The 14,272-nt window shown below is 36.0% G+C and overlaps 1 protein-coding gene across 2 annotated transcripts in view; it reads right to left on the bottom strand.

Moving 5' to 3' along the window:
- Nucleotides 1-1,728: 1,728 nt before the first annotated feature.
- The window catches only part of LOC101856769 (galactocerebrosidase), a 30,742-nt gene continuing 18,198 nt past the window's right edge, over nucleotides 1,729-14,272 (bottom strand). Inside the window, exons 16-19 of one of the 2 annotated variants that reach the window (XM_005089446.3) lie at nucleotides 13,316-13,505; nucleotides 7,036-7,199; nucleotides 6,466-6,542; nucleotides 1,729-4,453 (exon numbers count right to left, since the gene is read on the bottom strand). In XM_005089446.3, the coding sequence (XP_005089503.1) occupies nucleotides 4,241-4,453; nucleotides 6,466-6,542; nucleotides 7,036-7,199; nucleotides 13,316-13,505 (644 nt within the window). In that variant the 3' untranslated portion in view covers nucleotides 1,729-4,240. Of the gene's footprint in view, nucleotides 4,454-6,465; nucleotides 6,543-7,035; nucleotides 7,200-12,103; nucleotides 12,276-13,315; nucleotides 13,506-14,272 lie in introns of both variants that reach the window. The other variant, XM_005089447.3, reaches the window with a different exon arrangement.

Here is a 14,272-nt window from a genome sequence, read left to right as displayed (position 1 = left end):
CACACTGCGGGCAAAACCCCAAAGCTCGGATAGGCTTAAGTTCTTCCTGGTTGGATATGGCCAACACAATTTAGTAGCAAGTTTAGAATGTCTTGTTTGTTTGTTTCATTTATATCCTAAGTAGGGTGTAAACATTTTTGTGTGCAGATATATTCCTGTTGGAATTCTAGAGAAGCTTCCACAGTGCATCAACAAAAGACTTCCGTAGTACGTAGGGCGGAAAGACCAAGAGATTCATAAAGTCCACTGCTGTCAAGTAAAACAAAAACATTATCATGGTAGACCATCAAGGGAACCGGCACTGACGCTGGTTCTTCTTTTTCTTTTTCTTTTTCAGAGAAATGCAGCTTGATCCTGTGCCTCCTACTTTCAAATTCCTGCCTAAACATAAAGCCAATGCTTATCAGAGACATCTCATAAATGAAATATGAAATCGAGAAATGTTCACTGTCCTTTCATGCATTACACATCATTGAGTAAAATGTGAAACTTTCATTTATGGAGTATGTCTTAGCTTGTGTAAATGTTTGACAGAACCCAAATTTTTGCAATATCAATTTGTTTTGGTAAACATTTTGTAAGTCCATGTGTCCTTTAATAAAACATGGCCTAGAGTATGCTCAAGCTTTGCTTTAAAGAGTCATACCATAGGACATAATTTATCAGATGGTCATCGTTATGAATAAATATATACCTTATCAAATAAATCTAATGTCAGTTTTAAAAGACTTGTCATTTTAAAAGAGATTAAAATTAAAAGAAGAACATTTAACTGCCACTGTTACTCAGAAGTTGATCTGCAGGACTTGACCTCGATAGTGCCAAGGTTACTCTATTACCTATGGTCCTAACTGCTAATGTTCAAAAGTAGCAAACCAGACATGAGATAAGTTATAAATCTAGTCTCATCACAGCTTGGGTCCAATCCCCTTCTCTGTCTCCTTTTTTTCACATGGATGTGTCCTCTCCTGAATCAATATTTAGTGGCTTGTAAAAGATATCAAGGGTCTTTTTTTGTTGTCGTTGTTGAACTTAAAAAGCCCCCTAGACACTGTCGGTCATTCCAAAGGCTGAACACTTGGTCCTGCATCTGAACACTGAGCTGAGGGAAAATATTTGGGGAAGGAGGAGAAAATAATTTTTATTTTCAACTTGGATTTGAACCTCATACTACAACGTCTTGGATCGAGTAAATAACCCTCTGCCCCACCGCTGCCAGCATTAATACTTTTGATAAGGACATGATGGCCTCACTTAAACCATATTATGCATGTAGAATGTGTATTCAAAACTGAGTTATAAAGTCACATCATTTTCTTTAGATTCCATTTGTCAAAAGACAACTTAAGTACCCATGTAAAGCACAAGTCCCCTCTAGTATCATTCAGAAACCTTCATGATTTTGTTACTATAAAAAGCTGAAGCACACATAGACTTTGAATACAAGTAACCCAGTATAGAATACACAGCTGACATGAGAACTGGAGAGTGAAAGTTATTTTTGAACAGTAACAGCTGATGTTTCTATTGAGTATTGTTACAATGGCAGGAGCACAGCAATAGTCAGGTAGTTTTGGAAAATGAGTCGAAAATCAGAATAAGTTTTACTTTGACTACACTAACTTTGGTTTCATTAAGGTAGAGAGTCCAGACTAGCAATTATGTATGAAATGCGCTATCTTCACAGAATCTTGATTCAACTTGGACAGTCAATGAACAACTCAAAAGTTTTAACTTCAAAATGCATTTATTAGATTTTCCCAAAAGCATAGTTGGTGCTTTGAAATAATTTGAACAAAAAAAATTCTTCCGTAAGCATTATTTAACATTTATGAACACACAAAACAAACTTGCTTCTTTCAGAGTTTGAGCTCTTCATACAAAATATTGTTTTGACCAAAAAATTGCCTTTGAAACAAACCTACACTGTGTCTAGTGTTTAAAATAATGTCAATAAAAACGAACTTCAAAAGAAGGAAATTTCATTTTACCAAGTAATGTACCATAACAAGAAAATATAATACACATGTATTTATCTACTCAAATGAAAAGTCTGATTGCAGAGCAAAAAATATTGTCGAGAGTATGGGAAACAATTAGGCCTCCATACTTTGACCTCTTATGATGTATAATCCAAAAACAGGAATCCAGAAATTATGAAATGATACTGGTCCTGCATTTATCTTAATCTGCTACAGGTAGCATTATACTTTAAAAGATAAAAAATAAGAGAGATCTCTTCATCAGATGTGTGAATAACAGTGTGTAGAGGAAAACTGCAGAGCAATGCATCTTCATTTTAAAAAAATGGTAAGTATGCTGGACCCATTGCAGAAGCTCCCTCACAATAAGACAGAACCTGTAAACTAACAAGTAACTAATAATAAAAGTGCTGGAAAATAGAAAATTGTTAATTTTCAGTTCTTTCTCATGAATCATGCTCCACAAATGTAATGAAGTACTTTGTTCGGATATAAGATTAGTTATTGTGGTACATGTAGCTGTTGTGTGTCTGCTATGTACTTTCAGTTAGTACATCAGCCGTTAACTGACACATACTTGTGATGTGACTTGGTTCTATAGGCATAGCAATAAGTTGTTAAATAACTATTGGTACTTTTGAAGCAAAAACAATACTCCCGCACAAAAAAGTGTGCTTACAACTAAAAAGGTATTCAACATGAAAAGAGCTACAGCTACAAAGAAAAAGTTGTAAAAAATATTTCCCTGATCATTAAATCATTTCTTAGAATTGCTTTCAGCATAACACAATTGTAGAATAAATGTGGGATTGAATGAGTGTACAATTCTACCAACAATGTTAAGTATGAAATGGCAGCAAAAAAAGAATTGATTACTAACATAAACAAGTTTGACAATCATTCTCTTTCAAACTCACTCTGGTGCAAAAAAGATGGTACAAAATGCTGTTGTGTAAATTTTTATTTAAAAAATAATTTTGACAGTATACTGTCATGATAAATCTCCATGGTCATTAAGTAATGAGTATTAAATGAGTAAAGTTTCACATGATCATGTCATATTGTATTTGAAAAAACTGAAGGATGTTCCCACTTCATGTAACACGAAGCTCTATGAAAACGTTACATTCCTCTAGTAGTGAATTTGGAGACGCTCTCTCCACTTAAATGTTCACATATAGGGTGGGGGATCAGGAAAGAGATAATGAATTGGTGCAGGGAGCGACATCCATCTGTTTTAGTTATAATTTATAATACTCAGTGAATCACAGTCTGGAATAGAATCATACAAAACCAGTATCTACTATGGCACTCTGGGAAAGAAAAAAAATCACCAAGTTCCATACCAATGCCATCACATAGATCTACTAATCCTTATTTTGACCTTTGATTTGTAATTAGAGAAAGAATCACAAAAGGCTTTAAAAAAAAATCCCTTTCTTTTAATATTATGTCTTTTCAGAGGCGTAACCAATTTAGTTCAATAATGCAAAGCTTTTAAAACAGTGCTCAAAGAGAGAGAGACTGAATTTCAAACCTCCCAGGATCTAAAGCAAGAGTATTTCCTTTGCCCAGAATGATTAACGGCACATGACTGATGAAGACTATGCTTTCTCAGGATTTGATAGTTGAAAGGTTGAAAGAGAGGTATCATGATGTGTTCAACTGTGGTATAAAAATGAGACTATATAGGGAGAGTATATAGGGAGAGTATATAGGGCCTACCCCACTGTAAAGAAAGACACTGGTTGGTTTTGAGGTAATCCCGTCTACTTTTTATCTCAAAATGCACAAATCAGTTCCAAAAAATGTATTTTCAAAAGGACATTTTGTGAACAATAAAAGAAATTTCCTGTTAAACATTTGCACAACTAAATTCTATCATGGCTCCCATTCGCCAAGTCCTCTGAATCATTCATTTTCCCGCCAAAATTTCTCATTTGAGTGTATTTTTGTTGTAAAGGGGTCCATAATGTAGCTGCACAAGCTGTGCTGCCTACTTCTAGTTCAGCACTGTTGTTGAGTACAAGATTTAGAACTTAGGGACAAAATAAAAGTTTTGTTACAAAACAAAAAAATTCTCTCTCTCTCTTTCTCTCTCTCTCTCTATATATATATATAAATAAAATATATAATATATAAAGTAAAAAACCCTCTCAGCTGATAAAGCTGCATGTCCATAAAATGAAAATTAAAGCTGCTAGTAAAGAAGTGCACTCTGTAGAAAGTAAATCTCAGGATGTGGTTACTGAAACCCATTAGTGATGCTCTTTCTCAAAGTACAAAGACTTGGAGTGTAAATGCTTCGACATTATCTTGCGCCCTTCAGAAGGTCCAGTCAGCTGTAGGTTATCGAAATCTGCCAGTCCAAATGTGTCTGTACCGATAGCGGCAAAACCACTCACGGGCAGAGCTGGGACAGTCATGTTGAACAGAATTTTGTTATCAAAGCTTCCCTGAACGTTGCCATCCTGATGAGAGAAATAATCAAGCAAATGTTTGAGCACAGAGAGCAAAACAAGTTCAAAGACAAAAATAAAGTGAAGTTTGTTTTTAATTGACTCAGATGGGATGATTTTGGATATAACGATGCACTTTGTCTTATACCCTGGCCACATGGAAAAGTAAGAAACAAACTGGCAAGATGATTTTTAGGGTAGAATAAATGTTATTTTTGCAGTATCCATTTGTACCCTCTTACGCTAAGGCTGTTGGCTCAACATCTCGTATCACAATATCAAATCCCTGACTCTCTAAATACAAATGCCTCGGTAATATACTCATTTTACTCATCTTACCTCAGTAAAACAACTCATCAATAATTCCATTATTCCTAAATTGAGTAACTTTCACTCATAATTCTATTATTTCAAAAGTAAGCAACTTGTTCATGTCGTTCCATCTTTCCCCAGTCACGTAAAATATGTAATTCCATCAACTCCTGCTCCATAAAGAACTCAAATTTGTGAGTGGACACTTCCAGAATAAAGCAACCGAATCTTGTTTGATAATTACAAAAAAAATTGACATGCCTTGAGGAACATGCTGCTGAACCAATGAAAAGGCACAAAAAGAGGGCCAGAGCAAAATTTGAGCAAATCATACTATGCAGCTTCTGCCAAATACCTGCATGAAATAATTCCTGATAAGCTATCATACCCCCCAAAAATACGCACAAAGCTAGTTCCCAAATCTTGCAAACACACATGTAAACTATGCACAATATGGTACAGTGGAATCCTGTTATAACGAGAGGGAGGGGACCTGTGCAAAATGTCCGTTATAGCAGGATTCTCGTTACAAGGGATCCAGTAATAAATTGAAAGGAAATAGTAAGTAGGCCTAATCTATGAGTTTGGCGTTCCGCTCATTCCTTTTTGTATTTCCCCTGATGATGATCAACATGATCTGTAGGTCTTACTAGATCAAAAATCGAATCAGGTTTATTTCTCTAGGACTAGCACTAGCAATGTTGACAGCTCGGCGTTGGCGATCAGACAGAAGGGGCTCTGGCTCTAGGCTAACCCACCCGCTGTGTTGTCCCCCCATCACACCCTGTGGTGCGTTGCGTCTTCTTGCGCACGTCACACATTTACTCCATCTATCACAGCATTGTGACCTCTCCATCCCGTACCAGAGAAGTGAGAGGCACGGTATGCCTAGATACACATGTATAATAAGATAGACTGGGTTGGCCTATCATGTGATGTGTTCTGCTTGTCTGCACATGCCACACCCTCCCCACTCATTCGCTCCGGCCTTCATTGTTGGTTCGCGTGAGCTCTCCCATTCTTTGTTTTGCTGGATCACCAACAACTTTCTCAACTGGCGAGGTTTTAATATGTTTAATTGGTCTGTGGGCTGTGCACAGCAGCAGCAATTATTCCGCTATAACCGACTCGCGTGACTGTATGATTGCGCAATAGCAGTATTTTATTTACAAAGATAAAGAAGGAGAAAAAACAGGGTTTCAGAATAGTGTCTTTATAACAGACTTCTCATTGTTTCAGGACTCGTTATAAGTGGACTCCACTGTAACTGATACTGATACAATGAGTAAAATACAAAAGGTCAACATTTGGACAGAAATATTTTTCACATAGGCCCACCAGTACTATTTGGACCAGTAGTAGTTGTAAAGTTGATTCCAAAATCACCATCATCATTGCCTTTCTCACCCTGGATCAGGGTATTGGCCACAGACAAACACTTTCCACTTTTCCTTATCCTGGGCTATCTGTTGGAGTGTTGAATGCTACAGTCAGGGGAGATAGTAATGGTCAGGTCTATAGCAGTCCTCCGAAATGACTTTCATAAAATTGCATCAACAAGGGCATTAAACTGTACAGTCATATCAAGCCATTTTGACATCCATTTCAACTTCCACAAGCCACTTCTTTGTTTAGATACCCATACAATTACTATGGTCCAGTACTATGATTTTAACCAGTAGCCCGTACAGTATAACTAAAAATGGATTTACCTGAACCAGCAGACCCAGTCTGTGCCACTCTCCTGCCTCGAAGGCAAGAGAACCCTCCTTGAGGGTTTTTGTGCGGGCTGAAAAAAAATTAGAACCAGATTTTTGTTGTCAAATGTTTCACATTTCAAAATCAGCAATAAAATTATCAAAGAGGTGAAAAGAACAAAAGTTTACCAACAACTTTGGCATAAACACCTCCTCCTCTCTCCCCCATTTCGTACCACGATTATCAAAAACCAAAATTCAGATCTTGTTAGAAATGGGATTCTTCAACAAACACATGTAACTGGAAACCCATTTAAACAAAATGGTGCAAAAGGAATCTTGTATCTTCGCAATACTTGGCTTAATAGCTTTGCCAATACATGATATAAAAAGGATAATAATAATGGTTGCATTTATATAGCGTATACCCAAACTCTACTACAAGCTCAATGTGCTTTACAACCAGAACAAGTGTTGGCATGCATTGTCGAATAATGCAATAGAGGTAAAAATCTTCCTTTTACACCTGACCTTCAACAACAATGATCTCTTAATAAGAAAAGTGTGGATAGTTGTCAATCTTACCCAAGTCGTTCGTTACAATGTACCTATCCGGAAAGGCAAACAAGAAAATTCCATGAGCTGCAAAGGCCTCACAACCTCCCTCATCCACCCGTGCAGCCACAAAAGCACCGAGTGACCCGTTTATAACAGGCAGTTGGAAGTCTACTGCCACATAGATGTCAGTCCTGGTGATAGGAATAAATCAACTTAAGTAAAAAAAATGAATCTTAAAGGTACATGTACTTGTGCCAAGAATAGAGGTATTTTAGGAATATATTTCAGATGTATGGAGCAAACAATAGAGAGCAAGAGCTTTTTCTTTCTTGTATTCTTCAAGATACATCATTACACACTGAAGTAGAATATACTATTCCTTTTTAAAAGCCTTTCTTCAAAACAAAATTGTAAGCTCAAATGACAGATTATATATATAAGTTCTGTAACAAAAATATAGTTGATCTAGTCTAAGATAACATCAAAGCTACAAATAATTTTAAAAAGTAAATATAAATATGATCCTTTGTACCACTTGATTTTCAACAATATATAGGATACAGGGTATAGATTATGTTAAGGGGATACAATGAAGAGACATTAAATTACTTGCAACATTTTTTTCTATTAGTTGTTCATTCTAAGCAAAACCCCTGGATTTGCTGTCATTAGAAAAAATAACTCAAATTCTCAACAGTAAGTAAAAGTGAAGGAAGGGGAAAAAGTAAAGCAAAATATTAAATATGCCAACTCCAAATTAATGGCTGTGGTGGCATAAGCATTTCTTGGAAATAAACAAGAAAAAACTAGAATGTGCCAAAGGGTAATGCTGATCTACGGCAAAACAAAACACAACTCAAGTTCTAAACTGTTGCCTCACCATGTTTGTTATCTAGATAGTCACAGATTTCAAGCAAACATTTTTTTCTTGATTCTTTTTTTTCACAGAGTGAGTGAGACATTTATAAAGGCATTATGTATCTGTGTGCAGTTTACATTTTTCTTTTTATAAGACTTAATGCAAATCAGTCCTCTATATTGTCTAATTGCATTACTGTATTGCTTCAATATTAGGGCATTTTAAAGTATATATATATATATATATATATATATATATATATATATATATATATATATATATATATATATATATATATATATATATATGTATCAAAGAGAAAGATAATGGAAAAAAAAAGCTCCTAGAGACCAAAGTAGCCCCGCACATGTTCGATTTTATTTCTGACTAAAATCAGGTCCTTTTTGCAATCAGCAGTCCATATTCTTACATTGAAAACAGTGTGCAAATATTGTGAGAAAAACGAATGAATACTATCAAAATTCTGGAGGACAAAGATTCACATGGCAATAATGATTCACCATTACTCTTCATGAGCATTAATAATTTTCTTGAATAAATAGGCAATCTAAAAACAAAAAAGAGGGGGGGGGTGGTGAGGGAAAAGAAAATCAACAACTTACTTACCAGTGACAAAAATAATTAAATAAAATAGAGCTACTGTGTGGTATTGTGGTACATGTATCGAAAACATCATTCTACACAAGATTCATTAGCAAGCTCCACTTTCTCTAAAGAGAAAAATATGAAGATTTGAAAAATAGAAAGTCTAAAGTGTACAAACAGTGAAGTAAAAATTGTGAATTTAAGTTAAAAGATATAAAATGAAAAAGACAGAAAGATCATATAAAAATGTCAAGAACATACAGGATGAAACTAGGAGACCCTAGTCATATGTAATACCCCAGACATGTCTGAGAGGGGGAGTTCGGAAGTACAAACATAAAGCATTAAGTAGAAAACATATGAAAGAATGTCCAGCCTTAGTCAAATAGTTTGGCTCATTCAATTTATCCAAACATGAGTTGAATTGGTATCAAACCATAAAACTTTCTTAAAGTAAGGCAAATATAAGAAGTTTCCCTCCACTCAGTCAGTCATTATTTTCATTAAGAACAGAACACAAGAAACCAACTGTAAAGTGCAGGGACAATAATACTGGTTGAAGGAAGACTGCTGGACAAGAGAAAAGTTTTTAAAAGTCGTGGATGGTGTGCGGAGGAGATATCATTTACTCTGCTTTTCTCTTCTCACTAGATCCCCTAAAAGGTCGGATATTAGCTGAGACTAATTTCATTGATCTACACATTTTTATGACATTGGGCATTCATAACTTCTGCAGCACAATTTTGATAAACATAAATCGCTAATCACCTTACAATAGTCAGAACATGTCTATTTCATTTTTTTTTAAAAAACATCAACAAAAAAAACCCAATACCAACTTTAGCTTCATATTCTAAAACATCTTCAAGTAAATGAGCAAGTGCAGTTTGCACTTACTTAGATGAGAAAGCGTGTGATTTAGGATCTGCTTTTCTTGGAGATTACCACACAAAAAACAACAACTTTGAGGAGAGCGGATGAACTGTCAGATTTATCAGCCGAGCATGGGACCAGTAGACATAATGAGAGCAACAAGCAGCCAGTACCAAAGACATCAGCACACTGGCCCAAAACTGGCAAGTCAAGTAAATATACAATATACTATGTTATTATGTCCTTGTAAAAATGACTTGAAGGGATGAACAAATGGTCCACAGCATGGTACTCTGGGTTCATTGAGTGTGGTGTTCAGTCTGCTCCATTTGTTGGTCAAACAAAATTTGCATTACACATTTTTATTCTTTTTTATAGATATAAGTATCAACAGAAGAGTAGAGAACAGGAAAAAAATGATGGTCTTGGGTTGCGCATGTAAATGGAAAGGAAAAGCAAACAAATCTGAAGGAATATCTGAAGGCCTGGTTTAGAATCTGTCCAGTCTCATACATGATAGAACAGTTTTAAAAAAAATCTTGTCTTATTCTGCCACTTACTCAATGCAATGACAAGAAATATCTTCTTTTCCCTTTTCCATTTTTGTTTTGATTTCAGAAGATTTTTAATAAAAGATTTATAACAGACTTCTGCCAGCCAGCTCCATGTGAAACAATTTCCTTGAAAAAGTATGACCTTAGGTGTGCACTTGACAGCACTCCTCAAGAAACAAAAGTTAGAATCATTTGCCTTTAACAACAATAATTTTTTGCTTTTAACAACTTATCTTATGGATATTACCTGATCTTTATGCCAGATCTTCAAATCAGAGTAGAAAAATATGTAATCACAGACTGCTTACCAATTAGAACCTATAACAGCATATGGGAAGCTCAAAGTGAAGGGGCACCACTTTAGAGGCGGAACTTGAACAGTTTGACGAGCAGTCATGTTATGAGAGGCATTCTGGGATTTCACTACCTCAAAAGACCCAATTTGAGGAGCCAATAAATTTGGCTCCTGAGCTGCTTGGTAAGCTGAGAAAACACATTATTATAGAAATTTAGGGCTTTCCCTGGTAGTTCTTGGATGTTTCTTCTTTTAATCATGGGACTGACACTGAAAAGGAAACTGAAAATAATGTACACCTTCTTCTTCTTCTACTTCTGGCTGGCCTCCGTTAGGAGGGCGACAGTCAGCCGCAGGCAGACAGGTAAGCGGCAACCTCTTGTGGCCTCGTCCAGAGTACATCTGGGCCCGGTCTCGAATAATGTACAACTCTACTCAAATGTGAAAACAGTTCCTCAATTTCAACAAAACCATGTAAGTTTTTAAAAGGTAATGTACAGTTACTGCTTTTCAGCACTTCTCCCACAAATCAACTTCACTGTTACATTGAGAACGCTGACACCCATTAAAGTGTGTGTGATAAATGTAGGCACACAGTAAACTGGCCACGCTACTCTCCGGCCTGCAACTGACACTTGCATTCTCATATCTCTTTCTTCTCTTTGCTATCTTGAAACTCGGGGCCTTGATAATTTTAATTGTGTTATGTGAGTGTTGCTAGTGATGATTTAGTCGACATAACCTCGAAATTCTTTTCTGATTAGACATGTGAGCATTTCGGCTTGTCTAGTTTTCTTAAAAAGACAAAGAAAGAAAAAAATATCAGTGTCTGTTTTTGGTGTAACCATGTTTGGTTTAAAACTCCCCTAAAATAAAATAAAAAAGATAGATAAATAGAATTACACTTAGAAGATACTAACAATTCTATCACTAGCAACTGATTAAAATTAATGTCAAAACATAAACTGGAAAGTTATAACTCATTCTGTGCAAGCATGCCGATCCCTGAAACAGGTATACATGTTACAATGGGGTGTCATTTCACCATATAATTGCTAAAAAAACCCACTTTGATAGCTTTGTTTGAAATATCTATACACATATATTTCACATTTTGAAAAAGACTTAACTTTTCAGTTACTAGTATCAAATACAGTAGACTATGGCAAGACAAAGTAGTTTAAAGGCAACTTAGAAAAGAAATCGATGGAGAAAAACACACAAGAGCAATCATCAACCACTCACATCATCTGAGAACACACCACATACTACACTGTCTTGCCACAGCAGTAAGCCAAACCATGCAGGCAGTCTATAGAGACAAACGGTATCAGAAAGCAAAAGCAAGACAGCATCATTGCAAGAAGACAAGTCTTCAATGAGTCCTTTTGTGAGATTAGCAATCATATTCATATCTTCAGAACAAAATGATGAGCCTGCTCTCACTCTTCTTTCATTGCACAGCTTAAAAAGTACATCATCTCGGCACAGGAATTTCCATAGTTTTAGTATTCATTGTCACAGCAAATCAGTGTCCTTCTATCTCCGAGACAGAATTAAGCCCACAATGGCTTCATCACTATTATCGTTCAAATCTGGATTACTTTAAATTGAATCAAATTTGCATGGTCAGATTTTCCTGAAAATTCCATGAGATTTTAAGAATGAATAAAAACAACAACCCGAAGACAAAGTTCAAGGCCTGTATCTCCCTTAAAAAATGATGTAATAAGTCTCAAGTTACTATTGGTAAACCCCCATGAGCAGAAAATTAATCGGTAAACTGAAGCTGATTAGCAACATGTTAGCATCTGCTTGTAATTTTTTCAAGCCTGGGTCATGGCGCACACAAGCATACATATGTTGGAAGGTGAACAGAACACTGGCCTGAGCCTGGCAGCATCTTACCAGTCAGTACTGCCAATGACATTGACAGTTTTACTGACTCCCCCGAATTTGCACCAGAAGACTGGCTCCATTATTGTCATTTGCCGGGCAAACTTGTTGTTATTTGTAGAAAGGATTTCATATGCTCCACTTTGTTGGGCAAGATTGAAGGGCTCTTCATACAGTGAGTAGCCTATGATCAATAAGATTGTATTCATGAAGCTTTGGTATTGCTGAAAGTGTGTTGCAGATATGATGGGAAGACAGTGAAGAATATTGTCCCGTATAAAATCTGATCAACAGAAAAGGACGTGAAAATCATTTTGATTTATTACCAACTTTCTGAAAACCAACACTAATCAGCGGGTATTACTTCACACCTTTGCGATTTCTTCAAAAAAGAAAAAAATAAATATTTCTAGACAATTTTGGCTCCTTTCACCAAGATTAAGATCAGTGCTGCAAAACCACCTGTAAATAGATGACCATTCTCCAGCCAGCTGAGAGACAGTAACCAACTTGTAGAGAGGTTGAACTTGTCCAAAGAGCGAACATTTAACACAACTCTATTGTAGCAAATTGATTAGTCTCACATTTTCTTGCTGCTTCCATGAGGAAAGCAAAGATCCACTTAAATTTTTTCTGAATATGCAGCCTACCTGATTAGCTGTATAAGATAGGTCAGAAAGGTCAATGCATGCATGGATTATGTATAGATAACTAAGTTTACTGTACACCAGGTCTTCTTCGTGTGCTCTTTTTCTTTTTCACGTTTTACCCATTTCATTTTTTGCCGACCTCTGGAATTTGCAATTTGAGTCGTCCAGAGTTAAGTGTTTCAGAGCAGTAGCAGCCGCTTGTTTATTAACAAATGACTTGAATTCGTGAATTTCTTTAAAAATTTTAAAAATTGCACATTCAAGTTCTAAGCTAAAAAAAAATCTGGTATACAGTAATTGGGTCAGGAGTACTGTAAATTAGTCCTTTTTCCACAAGCACATAATTTTTGCAAATTTCACAAGTTGCATGTCAGTCGACAAAATTATATAAAAGGAAGAGAAAGGCCCATGTGGCTTTCTGTAATGTTTTGTTGTTGTTTTATAAAACTACTTGGGGCTGCAAAAATTATCGGCTGGTAGAAAAAAAAAGACTGTTTCACAGTATATGAATACATAGGTTATTGATACAACACTACAGTCTCTCTACAGAGAGAGCAAACCCTCAGCATCTCACCAGTTCCTACTGCCGGCTATATTGAGTGATTTGTTGCCAGCATCTGCTGGACCGGAGCCCCCACACCAAACTATTGGAGCTTGCAGCGAAAGTTGTCTAATGACATTACCATGCGGCCCGGGCAATTTAGTCACTTCATATACACCAAACTGCTGAGCCAAATTGGGGGGTTCCTGTGGTGGTTTGTAACCTTCCATGTGGAAATGGATGACAACATTATTTGATAGTTTTCAAATTTTTTTACATTCTTATACTAAAGAATAAGTTATTTTTAATTGAAATAGCATTATGCAAAGTCAACAGAAAAAAAGAAAAGAAAGATTTCTTTCATTGCGATCAGTGATTTCTCCTGTGTCATCACATATCTCAGGGACTTTTTTGTTTGTTTCTTCTTTCTTTTCAGAATATAGAGTTAGCATCTAAAAAAGTAGCACCAGTTTATGTCGTTGTTTGACTCTGTACCAAATCAAAGAGACTCAGAAATTTGGGTTGGGAGTAGTTGTTTTTGTTTTCAAGCTAATTGTACGTAAAAATCAAATTCTACCTGGTTTGGACAACAAAGTGACCAGAAAAGCCTATCTAACCTCAAGCTCAAGGCTTAAACCTTTTCTCCAACATATCACAAATCCTTATCTGGGCATAATCTTTTATTTCTGTGACATCTGGTTATATACTTGTTCATACTGGCAATGTCAGATTTTAGATTATTTCAAAAGACAAGAAGTATGTAACTGTTAAATTTTAGTAAAAATTCACAAAAATGTTATGAAACACATTCAGCTTGCACATGCCACAAATTTGATGACTGTATTCCACTGCTTCATTTCAAGTTTTGGTTTTCTTAACGCTGGAATATGATGTTACGTAAAGATTTCATATGGCATAGAGAGAGAGTGTGTGTGTGTGTGTGTGTGTGTGTGTGTGTGTGTGTGTGTGTGTGTGTGTGTGTGTGTGTGT

This window comes from Aplysia californica, unplaced genomic scaffold (genome assembly GCF_000002075.1).
Source record: "Aplysia californica isolate F4 #8 unplaced genomic scaffold, AplCal3.0 scaffold00006, whole genome shotgun sequence".
NCBI lineage: Eukaryota > Metazoa > Mollusca > Gastropoda > Aplysiida > Aplysiidae > Aplysia > Aplysia californica.
This window is presented reverse-complemented; position numbering and strand designations above follow the sequence as displayed.